At 46.6% G+C, this 17,179-nt stretch overlaps 1 protein-coding gene across 1 annotated transcript in view; it reads left to right on the plus strand.

The window, feature by feature from the left end:
• The window catches only part of POLN (DNA polymerase nu), a 2,377,116-nt gene that overhangs the window by 33,211 nt on the left and 2,326,726 nt on the right, over positions 1-17,179 (plus strand). Inside the window, exon 2 of the mRNA XM_086964459.1 lies at positions 16,668-16,807. Coding sequence (XP_086820585.1) covers positions 16,668-16,807 — 140 coding nt within the window. The remainder of the gene's footprint in view (positions 1-16,667; positions 16,808-17,179) is intronic.

Consider the following 17,179-nt stretch of genomic DNA (forward strand, 5'->3'; position numbering starts at 1 on the left):
AGATTTCTTTATCTTCAATTATTTTTGTCCATGCTGTGCTTTTTTTTCTTTCTCTCAAAAAAACTTTCCCAAAATCCCCCATTCCCATCCATTTTACAAACCCTAACCCTCTTCTCCAGGGCTGTGTGGTTTTGATTGATGTGTGACTAAATGACAGCAATAATTCCACACACTTGCTGGGGAGGATAAGGTCATAGCAACAGGCTGGTGAAGGAATCGGAGGATATATTCTTTACTTACTCAGCTTCACACTCAGTCACTATTGGCAAATGAAAGCAGATTTTCATGTGCGCCATGCCGCCATCAACTTGATAGGTCATCAAGAACATCCTCCTCCTAGAAGTGGCAAATTATTACGCTGCTGTGTTCTTCACCTTCAGTACTATTTCTTGTAGTAGAAACCAATGACAAAGAAATTCAACGCAAGTACTAGTTATACTTTCAATAATTTACCATTTGTTAGGCTACATTGTGGCACTGTTCTAGTGTACCGTCACCTGCTATATTCCCTATCGTACCGTTCTAATGCTACGGTAAGGACAAACAAGGTTTCATTTTCTTTTTTTTCAGATGCTGCAACTGCCACTGTATAACACCACTAGTACCAACGCAATGAATGCAATTCATCCACCCAGGATTGCCAACCTTAATTGCCATTTGCCGTGCAGCCAGCCCTGTGCCTAGCCCTATTTCCAAACACAAATTACAGGTAAGATAAGCGTTTGGGGGGAGGAAGTATAATGGAGTATTAGGAGAGACGAGAGACTGACACTAGTACTAGTAAATTCCTAGGACTATTGAATTGACTTACTCTGTGAGAGGCACTTAGTTTTGAAGACATTTGGGCAATTATTACACAACTTGAATCAAGATGCCACTTAAGTGTCACCAAAACAAAGTTACTGTTAAACCCCCACCCACCAGCCTCAAAAGCAGTAAAAAAAACACGTATGCTAAGATAAAGTTTAAAGTATATTTATATCCCTGACAAAAATAATCTGCCACAAGACCCAACCCACCCCGACTCCCTAACCCCAACGAATGTCCGTGAAAAGTCCAAAAAAGTGAAAAAAACCAACTCCCAATCCCCACCCCCCAGAAGTCTTTAAAAAAGGGGCAAGGGACAGTCTCCTCCTACTGCTGCTGTTGCTCGGCGGTGGCGGGTGGCTGCGGTACCCCGGCTCCGTACCGCTGGGAACCTGCACCGTCTGGGTGACCCAGGGAGCGCAGAGGAGGATGCAGCTGTCCCGGTAGATGTTGTGGTAGACTGCGTGTCCCCCTCATCCTGGGCCACCAGCCGGCGGTATTCAGCGACAGTGGCCTCCAGCCTCCGTTGCCGGGCCCGTCTAGCCAGCTCCTTCCGGGTTTGTTTGGAAGGAGCATCTATATGAAGAAAGAAAGACATAGTCTGTAACCAATGCTCTTTAAGATTAACAAAAAATGATTCAGCAGAAAGTTGTGTCACAGTAGAACTAGCAACTTACAAGTGCAGTACATAACTATTGTGGCCAGTATCTATCTAACCTCCCACTTCTTCACCCTTGCTCTAACAGTGGGAGTTTAAGGAATGAATTCTACGAGCACTATGGACTCACTCCATTAGAGTCGACTATGACAGTACACCAGTCTTATTCTTCTTCTTCTCTCTTGTTTAGCAAAATTGGTACGTTAACTTCTGCAAGCCGGCATAATGCCAGCGCAGTCAACTTGCACCCGAGGAAAACAGACGCCCGCCATGATGAGTGAGACAGACTTGCGTTACCGTACCAGTCCAGTACATGCAGGTGGTGATGCTCTTACTTTTCAATTACGGGTGGCACTGAGAATACTCTGTTACAAGGGCTACTGCTTAATTAATTTAACTTTCACCCTACAGTGCCAATGAATACTAGAAAAGGAAAATGAAGAAGACAAATAATCTGATTATCTATCACTGCACATGGTATGTATTTACTTACATATGGGATGACTTTAGGTGCTTTGCTTTTTATTGAGTGAACAGTGATACATCCACACATGAATGACCGAGTTCTACTAAACTTATTAACAGAGGTAGTGAGTGGCCATCGTAATAGCCGGATATATGCTGTGCTTGTAATACAAACTACTGCTACTATTCATGGTAGTATTCAGACAAAATTACAACTTCTTTTCCTTGCCTTTCCTACACTGGGACGGACGTGCGGGTGCGGTGTTACATGCTCTTCAAAGTAACACTTAGTTCATCCAGTGACCGTCTACTCTCTCTAAATACACATATGCTATCTAAGAGTCAGATAGTACCATGATCCAGGCATCCATCCATTCAAACTATGGGGCAGATTAGGATTGCGGATTTCCCGCATCCTCCGGGCCGGCGGAATCCACCGCCGGCCCGGAGGATGCGGGAAATCCGCAGCGGACTGAAAAAGACCCCCGCCAGATTAGGATGGCTGGGGGATTGTTTTTCAGTCCGCAGCTTTTCCGCCGCGGTCGCCTCCCGTCCGCGGCGGAAAAGCACTAACATGGCTGGCGGTGTCTATCAGACACCGCCAGCCATATTAGGATGTCTGGAGGAACACATGCCTTTACACGGCAGCATTTCCGACGTGCAAAGGCATACAGATTTTTGTTTGGGGGCTCGTTGCGGGCCCCCAGAGGTGAAGGGGGGAGGGTACCCCCCTGCATTTGCCTGCACAAAGCGTCAAGCACCGCGTGGTGCCTGCCGCTTTGTGCATGCAAATGCACAACTTACATTTTTATCATTGCGGCGGGTGCTGCTTCAAGCAGCACCCGCCGCAATGATAAAAATACAGGATGTGACTGCCAGGGTGGCGGTCACATCCTAATTTCCACGGAGGGACCGCCACTGCCCCTGCGGACGGTCCCTCCTACTCTATGGTGGCGGACGGACTCGGGTCCGTCCGCCATCATAATAGGCCCCTAAATGTCAATCATTCTTCTTCATGTCTCTCATCTGGACAAACCTTACGTTTTCCCACGGGGAGCAGCACACTATGCAGTCTGCAATCTCAATAAGTAAGGAATATAAGAGCTTACCACTGCCCGCCACTACCGTGGCAACCCGCACAGCAGTTTGGTCCGGCACTTGCTCCGCCTCCTCCCCAGAGCTTCCCTCCACCTCCGCGCTGGGCCCAGCACCAGATGTTCCACCTACAAAGTACATTTAAGAATGTTAGATGTCATAGACATACACCACTCACTAGTATTTTGTCTAGGAATGAAGAAATGTGAATACAGAAACCAATCTACTAATTTGTGACTGTCTACTCTAAAGGAAAAATGTCCCTTTTTCCAGGGAAGGGTGTTGTCTTGCAGCATTATTTGGCACAACTGATGAATGCTTGCTTCTTAACACGTACCATTTTCCTCATAACAGACAGAAGCTTCATTTATAAGAACAAATCATTAGGACGAAGGGACCAATGATTCAGCACCAAAAAGAAAAATGAAAGTTCAAACCAGGTGAGGGCTCGGCTCGCCCACAATAAAATTGTGAAATAAAAAATGAATATAAGCACTTTTGCATTTTTAATCAACCGTTTGTTTTATGACAAGCTTGATTTTAATAAATATTTTTACTTTTAATAAAGCTTTAAAACTTAAATAGACTCTGGTTTTTGGTCATGAGTGATTGAGCAAAAGGTTTTGCAATTTGCAAGCATGAGTCCGTGCCTCTGACACTTTTGGACTCTGACTCCGTACTCTTGTCCTGCCATTGGATAGTCATCATTGGGGATCAATCATCAATGAATTCGGGAGCTAAATGACTCTGCCACACTATCTAGTCAGTAAGGAGATTGAGTTTTCTTCAAAGTCTGATATCATTGAGGTATGTGGAAAGTCTACCTGCGCCTATTATAATTGATAAACAATGCACTAGTTAGTGTCCATAGTTCTGTTTGTGCAGATTTGTCCCTGCAACAGTAGTAGAAAGGATTGTCCTCCTATCCAAACCAAGAGTAAAGTAGTATCTTATTCTTTCTTGGTGGTCATGCACCTTTTTATTGTTGGCAATTGTCAAAGCATAAACATTTAGAAGACTTGAAAAGACATTATGGACAATCCCAGAGGACTGCACTCAGTGCATAGAGCTATTGCTGCTAGAATGGGAGTCCAATGGAATTGCCAAATGTGCAATCTTAGTTAGCTACACAGACAGACTAATAAGAATAATCTAGTAATACCACAGGGAGTCATAGTCGAGGCAGGATAAGAATTTAGATACAGTCTACAAGAAGATCAAAGACGATTTAGTAAAAATCGAATGAGGAACGCTAGGAAAAAATAGGTACTCTATATTAAAATTAAAACTTACCGGGGCCTGCAAAGGAGCCCTCGCCTGACCGATCCTGTTCAGCAGCAGCAGCAACCTCCTGCAATGCCCTCTTGCCCCTGGGGGGAGCAGATGTACAACATGAAAGAAAGAAAGACCAGAAAACATGGATGATATTTGTCAACCAAATCAAACATTTCAAAAGAACAATAACAAAATATTTTGGCGAAATAGCAAATAGACAACTATTCCACAGGATATATTGACCTATCTCATGTGGTCTACTACGTTATTAGTATTGCTTGATTTGCGGACCGTCGACTTGGAAAGTTCTTATGTAACTCACTAAACAAATTACTAAAAAGGTTCGCCTAGGACTGGCAGGCAGCAGTCCGCAGCACGCAAAGTGACAGACAAAATCCATCGTGATTGCAGATCAGCGACAACACTAAAAAGTTTCCTACTACATTAACCAGTCATTAAAATACTCAAACTATCAATCCACCACCACTATTTCTTCTTATTGCCAGGTGTACAAAGGAAAGACTGGCCTTGAGTCTGTAGGGGCTGATTTAGAAGCCCCTTGCAGCTCTTTTGCTCCATTGTTGCGTGACTTTTGTGACGCAGCGGCAGAACAAAAGAGGCGCCATGGTGCGGCGTATATTAACAACGTGACGCATATGGGAGATGCATCACGTTGTAAAGCCCTGCGCCATCAGGGGGCGTGGGCGTTCGTGCGCAGGAACACATCCTAAAAGTGACTGAGGGAAATCTACAAGATTTCAATCAGTCACTTTGAGGACAATGATGCGTGACTCAAACCCTGCGCCTGCTTGAAGCAGACGTACAGCTTGACGCAGCATTGGGGAGATAGGGCACCCCAGAGCATTGCTGGAGCTGCGCCATTGTTGCGACGCAACTCCAGCAATGCGCCGCCTTTACGGCACAGAAGCGTAACGCTTTGGTGACGTTTTGGGGCCATGGTGCGCCGCATTGTAAATACGGCGCACCATGGGTGGTGGTGGCGTGGCGCACAATTACTGGCGCATCCCTGCTACTTTGCAGGGATGCGCCGATAATTAAAAATCTGACCCTTAGTGTCTAGCATTACGCAGTTCTTTAAACTACACTCATGCATAATTTCACAGGCCAATGAAATGAACACAAAATCGAAAACAAATAAGCATAGTAGCAGCGCTACTGAGAAGGAGAGCAGTGCACCTGAAATGCACAGATGATTTTGAAATATAATTTACCTACAATGTAATCAGCAGCATTATTGCTCTTGGTAAGAAACAAAAATTTGCAAGATAATAACACACAGAGCAGGAGAAAACAGAGTAGTAAAGAAATAGCTACTACTACTTACCAAGCCCGGGGATCTCAAGGCCGAGCAGGTCGAGCAGATCGCGTTCCCGGTCCAGGAGATCCGTCCAACGGTGGGTGGCCTGGTTGTAGGTGCGCCGTACCCGAGAGTGTTGGTACATGGCCCGGCACACCTTCTCCCACCGCTTCCGGCGCTCCTGGATCCCGTACCCGCTAGCGATCCTGCCACCTGCCATGATGGTCCTGGGGAGGCGGCGCTGAACATAAAAAACTAGTGCGGCCACCTCCTCCGCGCTGAAGATCTCCCGGGCTGTGACCTGCTCCCCCTCAAACGCCCGCACGGGAGCCAAGCACGGGGTGCGGGACCCTTCCCCTTCTCAGGATGCTTCCCGGCTCCCTTTACCATGGTCTGGGCAGAAAGGAAGCTAAATAATAAAGAAGAAATAGAATAGGGAAGAAGAAAAGAAAAGAGTTTAAAAAAGTAGTTTAAAATTAACTAAAAGTAGCAGTAAACACAAAAATATAGAGCTAGAAAAATAGAGGGATAGATAATAAGTAAAATAGATTAAAAAAAAACTTCAAACAAGCAAAGGATGGCAGAGATTCAGAGAGGATACAGAAAGCATGCCCAGAACCATAGTAATGAATGAGAAACAAGATGGCCGCGCCCGTTCACAACCGCGTTGGTAAGTTCGCGCGAGATTTTCCTCGCGATCACACGCGAAATTGTACTAGCGAGCCGCACACTTTGCGAGATTACACATCGCGCCCGGAAACGGAAATACGTCATGCAAACAAGATGGCCGCGCCCTTAAACGACCATCAGGGTAACTTCGCGCCGTTGCGCTACAAGCGGCTCGCTAAAGCGCACAAAACCTTGCGAACTAACACGCCGCAAAAAAACAAATCGCATATTCGCACGAACTCACGGCTTCCGAATTCGATCTCGTGCAAGTTCGCGCCCGCGAATCCCGCGAAATTGCAGAAAAACGAGTTTTGCAAAACTGAAAGCACTCAGCAGGTGCAAAAGTTCAAACTCATCATTAGTAACCATTCCCTGTAGTGCTTCCTGAGGGGCCCCTCCAGAGTTCAGTTGCCTACTTGCAACTACTCTATGACCCTGCTCTGACCCTCACAGCAGGCTCATAGAATAGCTACAAGTAGGCCACAAAGGTCCTGGGAGAAAAAAATTGCACTGCAACAGAAAGCAAATTACAGATAAGGAAGCAGGTGCCAGACTGGAATTTTAAAACAGTGACACATTATTAAATCAACCCCAAATTAATTAATGTCAGTTGCTTGCTTTTCCCCCCATAATCTACAGTGATGAACCAGAGGGTGGCATTGATGTACCAGAGGGTGGCATGGGTGAAACAGAGGGTGGCAGTGGTGAAACAGAGGGTGCTGTGAACCTGTGATGATGAACCAGACGTAGAAACAACATAGTCGCGACCGTTGCGAGCCGACAAGTAAGTTCGCAATTGCCAACTGGTACAAAACCCTCGCGAACTGGCAGAAACCCTTGCGAACACAAAACAGAAAAACGCGGGAGTTCGCGAATTTTGCGGATTGCGAATTCGCAAATACGCAAATTCGCGCACGCCAGATTCGCAAAATTCGCCCATGCCTATTCACTACCACTCTCCTTCCCCTTTTTCAGGCAGAGGTGAGCAGGCCAGAGGTTCGGAGCTCCTCTATCTCCTCCTCGAGGCTTCCCCTTCAGGCCGTCGGTTGCTGGTGTGTCTCTGTGCTGCATCTCAGTCTCCTCAGTGCCTTGTCTTTACAGTTATTTTTAATTCACCCCGTCCTCATTTCTTCCTTTTCAGGCAGTAGGTGCAGGGTCGGGGTGGTAGGTGCTGGTGAGTCCAGAGAGTCAGAGGTCCCGGTCTCGATATCTTTCCCTCCGGCTTCGTTCATAAGGTTTCAGATTGCTACCCGTGACATTTTCATGATTTGAAGCTAATTCTGAGTGACATTCAGCGACTGTGAGTGAAACACTTTCGGGAGCAAAATCAAGCAATGAAGACGTGGGAAACATAAATATCAGAAATTACACCCATTTGAGCAACAAGATCTCTAAGGAGATCTTAAAACTGCTGCAGAGAATCCCAAATGGAAGGGCACTAACGGGAGACAGACTGCACGACTGGAGTTCTCAGTAACCGGGAAAAACGCCTCAGTTAATGATTACAGGAAGGGGATCCCAGCGGAGTGAGGTTCCGTGACGATCGTAAGTGGTGTTTTCGACTCGCACGAATATGGTCGAGTCTGGTATCTATGAACCGCAAATGACGAGTTTAGTGGGTGTACGCAGTTTCGCTGTACTAGCCTAAACCGTTCGTCTGTTTCGTGGGTTTATCTATCTGTACCCACGGGTTCCATCTTAGATACGGCATCCATTTTGTCTCTTGCCCTCAAGTAGCCAGCGAACGGACGCTGTCCGCTTCGCGACCCTGGGATTCCCAAGACTCTTGCGGAAGACACGTTTCCTTTGAAAGTGTCTTTATGACGAGGGGGATGATACTGTAAGGCAGCTGGCTCCGCTTGAGGCACATCTTGCCGTGCCGGTCTATTGTCTTAGCCGTGCATCTCATTAGGCACGTCCCTTTGATGCTTGCAACTCGTGTTTTCCGATACCACCCCCTTTTACACCCTTTCCGATCTCCCCACTGTTTCTGTCTTCCTCTGCACCTTTTCCTGTTCCTTCTTCGATCTGTTTACTACCGATTGGAATGTACTAATGGTGAGAAGATGGGTTTCTACAGTTGGGAACCACCAAATGTTTCCGTACTTATGTTCCGGGCCCTGAATACATGAAAGTAACCCCTTATGGTTTTTACAATGGGAACCAAGTTGTAAACCTTTGTGTACCATGTTAACCTATGAGAGAAAACTGTATAAAAAGGAGAGACCCACAGTAGCAAATGGAATCAGACTCCGCGAACTTACATGCTGTGTATTTCACGTGACTTCTGTGTTCCCTGCAGTAAATAAACCTCGAATCTTTGACGCCGAAGGAAGTGTCCCGTGTCTCTGTCATTTGTACGCCGGAACAGGTTACCCACGAAGGTTTCAGGTGTTGTCCCCTGGCACCGCTGGGTCTTAAATAACCCAGTCCTTCAGGAGCCATTTCATATTTCATGCTTGCGAAAGGCTGGTATTTCAAAACTGCATGGAGATAGGATTTGCCACACAGATGATCAATCCTGGTAATTAAGAAATATTATATAGAGCCATTAAATGTGAACTGTAAGGTCAAATTTAAAAAAAATTATTATTATAGGGCCATTTCTCCCTTTTCCGTTTTCATACTGCTTTTCAAAAAATGGCATTAATGAAAAACAAGCGTTATATGTAAAACAAAAAACAAAACGTGATCAGCAGAGGGAGAAGAGGCTGGCTTAGCCTGACAAGATCCCAGTGGAACCATACTATTGCAATATCTGCGCCGGGATTTAGAGAAGAAATTGTGCTTTCCCAATCGTCAACAAGCAGATTATCCCTGCTGCATTGATAAAATCTACTGTGGCAAAAGTGCTGGTGTGTTCGTGTAAAGCAGCCACGAGGAAAGCAGGAGACCTGTGGAGGTGCACAATTCATGGGATGTACAATTCGGTGCAACTAAAGAACTTCAACCCAGTTGGGCCTAAGTAGCGGTGCACCTCTCGAGCTCGCGGACGCAGCCATGCCACTGGGCCGCACCTCGTTTTCGTCAGAGCCGCGCCAGCACGTTCACTTTTCTTTCGCCCCCCTTGGCAATTTCAGGCTCATTGAGTGTAGCTCTGTTTTCCACCTTGCGTCACTGCTCTTGAGGGTTTTATTTATAGATTGCCATCAGATTCTATGTCAGAACTGGAGGCTCCGATTATGCTATATCTCTCTCTGCTTTATTAACCTCAAATTTCACAGCAGCCAGAAAGATGAAACTAACAAGTCTTTGAATGTGGACAAAGAAAACATCAACTCAGAGAACTTCAGGGAGGCATCCGAGAGCATAGTCCTTCCATTATGTTCATCACCATATCCAATATGTACAGCCAGATGCATCAAGCTAAAAACCGGTCGCAAAGGGGCAGATTCTCAGAATCTGCCCCTTTGCGACCGGTATTTTTGCATTTGGGATGCATCATCCCAAATGCTAAAATCGCAAATTGAGAACTCGCTAAATTGCGATTGTTTGCATTTAAGGAATCTCAAATTGAGATTCCTTTAATGCAATGCATGAAAGTTTCAAACGTAGCGAATTCGCTAATAGGGCACGCAAATTACCACAAAGTACAACTTCATGGTAATTTGCTAAAACTTTGAAAAATGCACTTAAGTGCATTTTTCAAGGTTTCATGTTGCGCACACACAAAGGCATGTGTGTGCGCAACATATGTGCACAGATCAATTTCAGGGGTGCAACAGGGTGTCCTTTGGACACCCCTGCACCCTTGAAATCGTAATCTCAATTTGCGATTCGCTAATTGCGATTCGCAAATTGAGATTGTCTTCCCATTCATTCCTATGGGCCTCTAGGCCCATAGGAATGAATGGGGAGGTATTCATTAATTGCGACTGGCAATTTGCGAGTCGCAATTAAGGAATTCTAAGAAATCGCTATTTTTTATGTGATTTCTTCATGCATAGCATTTTGCTATTCCTTATTAGCGAATCCTTATTTTTCGCTAATAAAGAATCGCAAAATGGTTGATTGATGCATCTGGCTGATAGTTCCTTCTTTGTCACTTCGCTGCTTCGCAGGCAGTTAAGTCCCTTTTTTCCTTCCTTGATCTTTTTTCATATTACTGACTAGGATTGTTTTATAATATTGTATTTTCCCCACTGCTTTGCGTGCTAGCGTTAGCTTGGGGATTGTTTCATAGTATTATTGTCTTTGGGACTTGCTTTTTTATTGCAGATTCCTCATGCGCGAGCGTGTTCCGCTCCTTACGCAGCTGGCGCCCTGCTAATTGCGGTGCTTTGCAGGCCCGCTAGGGGGACTCTCTTGGCTCGTTGGTCTCGCATCGTGGCTCCTCAGAGGAGGAGTTGCGCTGCGAGTGGCGAGTCCAATCAAGCCTTCCCCGCTGCCTTCACCTGAGGCCCGACTGTGGGTCATATTTTCCCTCCATATTCAAAGTGAACTACCTGGCAGGGGTCTTTTCATCGGGCCTCCCGTGTTGACACACAGGCAATTTTTTTCCTTATTGCACTTCATTCTCAGCACAGCGTGCGGTAAGGCAGCATCCCGGTCAGTGAGCTGAGGGCTTTTGGCGCGCTAAGGTGGTGCAAGCCTTACTGCGGTTCTTTGGGCTGCCTGAAAACCTTGCAGTCCTCCGGTCTGCCTCAATTTGGTTTGAGTTCAGCAGCCTAATAAATTGAAGTGCACAGCACTTAACATCAGGAAAGCTGACGCAGAGGTCCCTTGCAGCACTTCTTTTCTTTAGTCACCTATAATGTAATAATGGAACCTCAAAATTATTATTATGAGGAGGAGGTCCAGGGGTACTTACCTTATGAGGATGAGTTCTATGAGGCTGTGGACTCCTCCATTTATAGGGTGGTTAATGAGGTGGTCGGCCCCATGGAGCACTGCCTTTCAGAATTGTCCAGGAATGTGCTAAGTTGGCAAAAGCGCGTGCAGAGCTCCCAGCACCCTCGGCTGATCCGGTAACTGGGAGGGTCCCCTGCCATTCAAAAAGAAGTGTACTGACAGGGTTGACAGAGATGCGTTTGCGTGCCAAAAAATCGCCTTCCTAGCTACGGTAGTGTCACCCACCCCTGCCCCCACCCTGGAAGTCGAACCCCCGGGCACCCCTGATCCAGCTTACTTGGAACCTGGGAATGAGGACTCTCAGGGGGACACGGACAATGGTGCAGGCCCCTCACCGCCTTGGCGCCTGGCAGTCATTCCTCCCTCAACACAGGGAGAAGATTCCGGTATGGTGGACTCATTCATCCCCGGTCACCTTCTTGGGCTTCCGGCAACAAGGAGGCCAAGTTTGTCGTGGGTCACCTCCGTAAGCCCTTACAAAAGGAAGACTGAGGCTGCCTAAAGGCGGAGTGCCCAAGGCCCACCCTGGATGGCAAGGTTGCCTTCACTCAGGAATTGGACTCTAAGATGGCCACCTTCCTGGCAAAGTACATGAAGGATCCCCGGAAGGGTATAGATAGATCCTGGCGGTCATGCCAGGATAAGCTCCTTGACGCCATTGGGCCCCATGAAAGAAATCTTAGACATTCCGGTTTCAGGATTTCCAATTATTCCAGAGGTACTTTCTAACTGGGCGCAACGGGCTATTATGTTTATGGGCAATGTCAACTGTGTCCTATCAACGGAGCGTCGCCGCTCGTTGTTGATCAAACTTGATCCCAAGCTAGGGGACTTGGCCTCCTTGGAGGCAGGGGTAGTTGCCCAAGGGGGGTCTCTTCGTAAAGGAGTTGGGCAAATTTGCTGCAACCGTCACTTCTCTAGATAAGGCCCAATCTAATATCTAAAGGGTCTTTAACCAATTGGTTTTTCAACCCGGCCCGGCCGAGGCAGGGGCCTCTCGTCCGGCCTGGTTCCCAACAAAACATCTCAAGGGGACAAGGCTCTTGTCACAGACAATATAACTCTAGCGCAAACTACAACAGTTTTTACCCAACAAGAGGCCAACGCTTCAGAGGTCGCGGAGGATTCAAAAGCAACGCCGGTGGTGGAAATCCCAGCGGTAAGTGTTCTACCTGCGACCCACGTTCGCATCAGGGGTTGATTAGCGGCCTTTCGGGACGCTTGGGCGACCATTACCTCAGACACATAAGTCTTACAGACCGTTCAGGGTTTTCATATAGAGTTTTACGAAAACCCTTGTCAGGAACATATTCCTCGGCCAATATCCTTCACTTCCCACGAGGTACAGCTGATCGACAAAGAGGTATCTGAGTTGCTTTGCAAAGGGGCCATTTGCAGATCAGCTCCGCACCCTCATGGTTTCCTAGCAACGTATTTTTGGTGGACAAATCCGATGGGGGACGTCGTCCGGTTGCCAACCTAAAAGAGTTCGACGGGTGGTTGGTATACCGCCATTTAAAAATGGAAGGAATCCATCTACTCCGAGATGTCCTTCTTCCTTCCGACTGAATGGTTCAGTTAGACCTAAAGAATGCTTACCTGGTGATTCCAATCCACCCCCCTCATCGGCGGTTCCTGCAGTATTACGAGTTCACCGCCTTTCCAAACGGTCTTTCCTCAGCACCATGGTGTTTCACCAAAGTGCTTCATCCGGCAGTGGAGTTCCTCCGGGCTCAGGGCATACTTATGGTTGTGTACTTAAACAACATTCTTCTTATGGCATATTGTCCCAAGACCTTGTCCAGACAGCTCCAGCAAGCTGTGTCCCTTTTACAGGGCCTAGGGTTGATCGTCCATGAGAAAAAAATCGGTTCTCAAGCCTTCTCAAAAGGTGACTTCTCGGATTTGTGGTGGATTCCATTCATGGGTCTTTGAGTCTGCCGTCGTGGAAGATGGAAAAAGATTTATCACAAATTGCGACAAACAGTCTCCAGGCCTTACACCTCCCTTCGGTAACTTGCCCGGTTGGTGGGCCTTCTTTCCTCATCTACTCAGGAAATCTTCTCGGGCCCCTGCAATACTGGGCCCTCCAGCGCCTCAAGGCATATCACCTGCGGAGAGGACTGTCATACGACCACTCAGTCCTTCTTTTGGCAGAGGCCAAGGAGGAGATTGTGTGGTGGCTGTCCCACATGGAGGCATGGAACGGTCAGGCGATTTTCGGTTCAGTTCCAGACCTTATCATAGAATCCGACACCAGCAGATCAGGCTGGGGCACCCAGTGTGGGGATTTTTCCACCGAAGGCGTTTGGTCATTGGACGAGCAAAACCTCTACATCTACTGCCTGGAGCTCCTAGTAGGTTCTTTTGCTATTTGCTGTTGGACCAAGGACGAAGTGCGGTCTTGTGTCCTCCTAAAGATGGACAACATCTCCGCGGTTCGATACGTCAACCGTTTGGGAGGTCCTCGCCAATGCGCCTTAGCAAACGTTTCTACTCGGCTCACCACATCTCTGTCACGGTGAAGTACCTTCTGGGCAAAAACAACCAGAATGCAGATTGACACTCGAGAAATCTTCACAATTCCAGTCTCTGGAAACTGGATCCTCAGGTCTTTCAGTAGCTGGAAACTCTGTGGGGACTGTTCTCAGTGGACCTCTTTATGTCACACCTGGACTATCAAGTCCCACAGTTTTTCAGTTGGAGACCAGATCCAATGGCTGTGGCCAAGGACGCCTTCCTTCAGAAGTGGAGCAAGGAGAGGGGCTTCTCTTTTCCTCCTTTTTCGATCACGAGGGCGGCGGCCCAGATTCGCTGGCAGGAGGCAGAGGTGACAATGATAGCGCCATGTTGGATATTGCAAGTAGGGTTTCTAGTTCTTCTTTAACTTTCTTGGGATTTTTCCAATCCTACTCCCCTTTTTTCCTCACCTGCTTCTGAACCTAGATGGGGCTCCACATCACCTGGTCACCCAGGGGTTGCTCCTTCTCATGGCGTCGTGGCTTTCTGGCAGCGGTGGACGTTGCCTGGACTTTCGAGACCGGCTGAAGTCCTCTTGTCAAAGGCTTGGGCAGATAGCACCACAAAAAGTTATCGGTCTGCCTGGACGAGATGGGTTTGTTGGCATCTTCAAAGGAGTTTGGATCCCATGGTCGTAGGTGGTGTTCCAATCTTGAATTTCTTGGCAGACTTGGCTATAGAGGGGCTGACTTATCTTTCAATAAATGCAATACGGTCTGCAATTTCTGCAGGTCATAACCCAATAGACGGGGCTCCTGTAGGAGAGCATCCGTTCGTCTGCAGGCTTTTGCGTGGCATCCGGCTCTCTTTGCCTCTGAAACCATGTTATTCTGCCCTATGGAACATCATCCTAGTGTTGAACCTATTTTTGTCCTGGGAGCCGAATATGTACCTTTCCTTGAAAGAAATCTATTCCAAGCTGGCTTTCATGCCTGGTCTCCTGCAGGAGCGTTTCCAATGTCCGGGCAGTAGACATCTCAGCAAGAGTTTTTTCCCCAGATGGACTAGTGTTCACGGTAGGACGACCTACTAAATCTCATACCAGGACAGTTTCATAACTGGCTTTTCAGGACACCCTAAAATTGTGTGTGGTGAATTGCCTTAAGGCATATGAAGAAATAACTCAAGAACTCTGCCCTCCGGGTAAACGACAACTTCTTATTGCTCTGAAATAAAATGCACAAGGCTGTCTCTTGTATTGGCACAAAACACACTCAGCCAGGGATGCAATGACCTCTGAGGCTTTTTCGCTGGGGGCTCATCTAGAGGATTTAATGAGTGCAGCAGATTGGTCCTCCGACTCAACCTTCAAAAGGTTTTACTTCATACCGGTCTTGGAGGTGGCTCAGTTGGAGGTAAATAAGCTTTAAACTAGCCTAATCGGAGCCTCCGGTATGACATAGAATAGAAATTTGCCTAGCACCCTAAAGGTAAGTTTCAATTCTATTAAGGACACAGAGGCAAGGATTATCCCACCCGGGGCACAGCTGGTGCAAACCCACCCTTATGATAGTAAGTAACCGATTCATACTTGATGAGATTTTCAATCTTGGTTGAAGAGTTGTTTTTGGTTTCAATGTTTCTCGTATTGCAATTGTCGAACATTGTACATTGCATAGAGATTTAGTTTCTTGAAACCCTTACGCTGCCTCAGTTTTTCTAGGAAACAACGGTTCAAAGAAGGACTAGTGATGAATTGGCATGACTTGCGCGAAGAAAGAGGAGGGACAGACATAGAGAAGGGACTATGTATTGGATTTGCTGATGGACATAATGGAATGACTATGTTCTCGGATGCCTCCCTGGAGTTATGGGAGTTGATGTTTTCTTTGGCCACCTTCCAAGACTTGTTTGTTTCATCTTCCTGGCTGCTGTGCAATTTGATGTTAATAAAGCGGCGAGAGATATAGCATAATCCTTGCCTCAGTATCCTTAATATAAATCAATCAATCGGAGGTTTGTAAATCGCTCTACTCATCCGTGTGGGTCTCAAGCCGTTGGGAGGGCAGAGCTCCGGATCAAACAAAAAGCCAGGTCTTGAGGCTTTTCCTGGAGGTGTGCTGCGTGGGGGAGAGTCTGAAGTTGACTGGGAGCTCGTTCCAGGTCTTACCTGCGACGTAGGAGAAAGCTCTCCCGCCTCCTCTGGTTCTGCGGTTGTGTGGGGTCTCTGACCGGGCGAGGTCGGCGGAGCGGAGGTTTCTTTTCAGTACATGGAAGGAGACTCTTTCGTTGAGGTATTTGGGTCCGATGATGTGGAGGGATTTGTAGGCGTGGGTGAGTAGCTTGAAGGTTACTCTCTGCTCGATGGGGAGCCAGTGGCAGTCTCGCAGGTGCTGGGTCATGTGTCCTCGTGTCGAGGGGTTCCGAAGAAGAGTCTGGCTGCGGTGTTCTGGATTGTCTGGAGCTTGTGTAGCATGGATTTGTTGATTCTGGCATAGAGGGCATTGCCGTAGTCCAATCTGCTAGTTATGAGTGCGTATGTGACGGTCTTCCTGTGTTCTGGGGGGATCCACTTGAATGTCTTGCGGAGGATGCAGAGGAAGTTAAAACAGGTGGAGTCGACAGAGTTGATCTGGCGGGTCAGGGTGAGGGAGGAATTGAAACTTGCCTTTACGGTGCTAGGCAAATTTCTATTCCACCTCAGATGTGGGCAAAAAGATATAACACGGGCCCCTCCAGCAGGATTTCATGCTTAACACACACACTAGGGGAAAGCACATGGATGACCCAAAAATGTAAAAAGGTAGAACACCTTGGTGTCATAAAGCCATACAGAGGACCTTTGTTGCACTAATCTACTGTAAATATTTTTTCACTTTACCATACTAAAAATGATTCAAAATTTTGTGTATGTGCTTTAATATTGGTATTGTTTGATATAGTATACTGCCGGTGTCTTTAGTTGCACATATTTAAGCGCTGGCAATGTGTTGATCAGTATTTATAATGTTTCATTATTCTATATGATGCCATACAGCACAAAAATAATATAAATATGTTAATGCATAGGTGTAATATGGAAAATGTTGACAAGTATCTTGGACATGATATTCACCGAAAGCCTCTATCAAATATTGCTCAGAGGATCATGGCAGCTATGCAGTTCAGCACTTCCGACAGAACTACAAATTATTTTCAGAGTGAAAAAAGTAAGTAACTTTCATCAAGTCTATTACAACTATTCATTAGTGTTTTCTAATTCATTAGAGATGCGGTGCAAAATGTGTGCCCTAAGTTCGTAAACAGGAGGAACAGCAAGAGTATTTAGAAATGGAGTGACTAATGACCACTGCTGGGCCAGAAATTGATATTAGTGGTAAAGTAAATACTTTTTAAATGACATCTGAAGATGTGATTCCCTGAAGTACACCACCTTTATTACTTTGTATGTTTTTAAAAAAAAATAAATAGGGCACTGTGCGTCGTATAGACTGTTCTTTCTCTTAAAAGCTGAGCCCAAGATTCTGGCTAAACTCCTGGCCAATCGTTTGGTCAATGTAATTGGAAATCTAGTCCACCCA

This window comes from Lissotriton vulgaris, chromosome 3_2 (assembly GCF_964263255.1).
Source record: "Lissotriton vulgaris chromosome 3_2, aLisVul1.2, whole genome shotgun sequence".
Classification (NCBI taxonomy): domain Eukaryota; kingdom Metazoa; phylum Chordata; class Amphibia; order Caudata; family Salamandridae; genus Lissotriton; species Lissotriton vulgaris.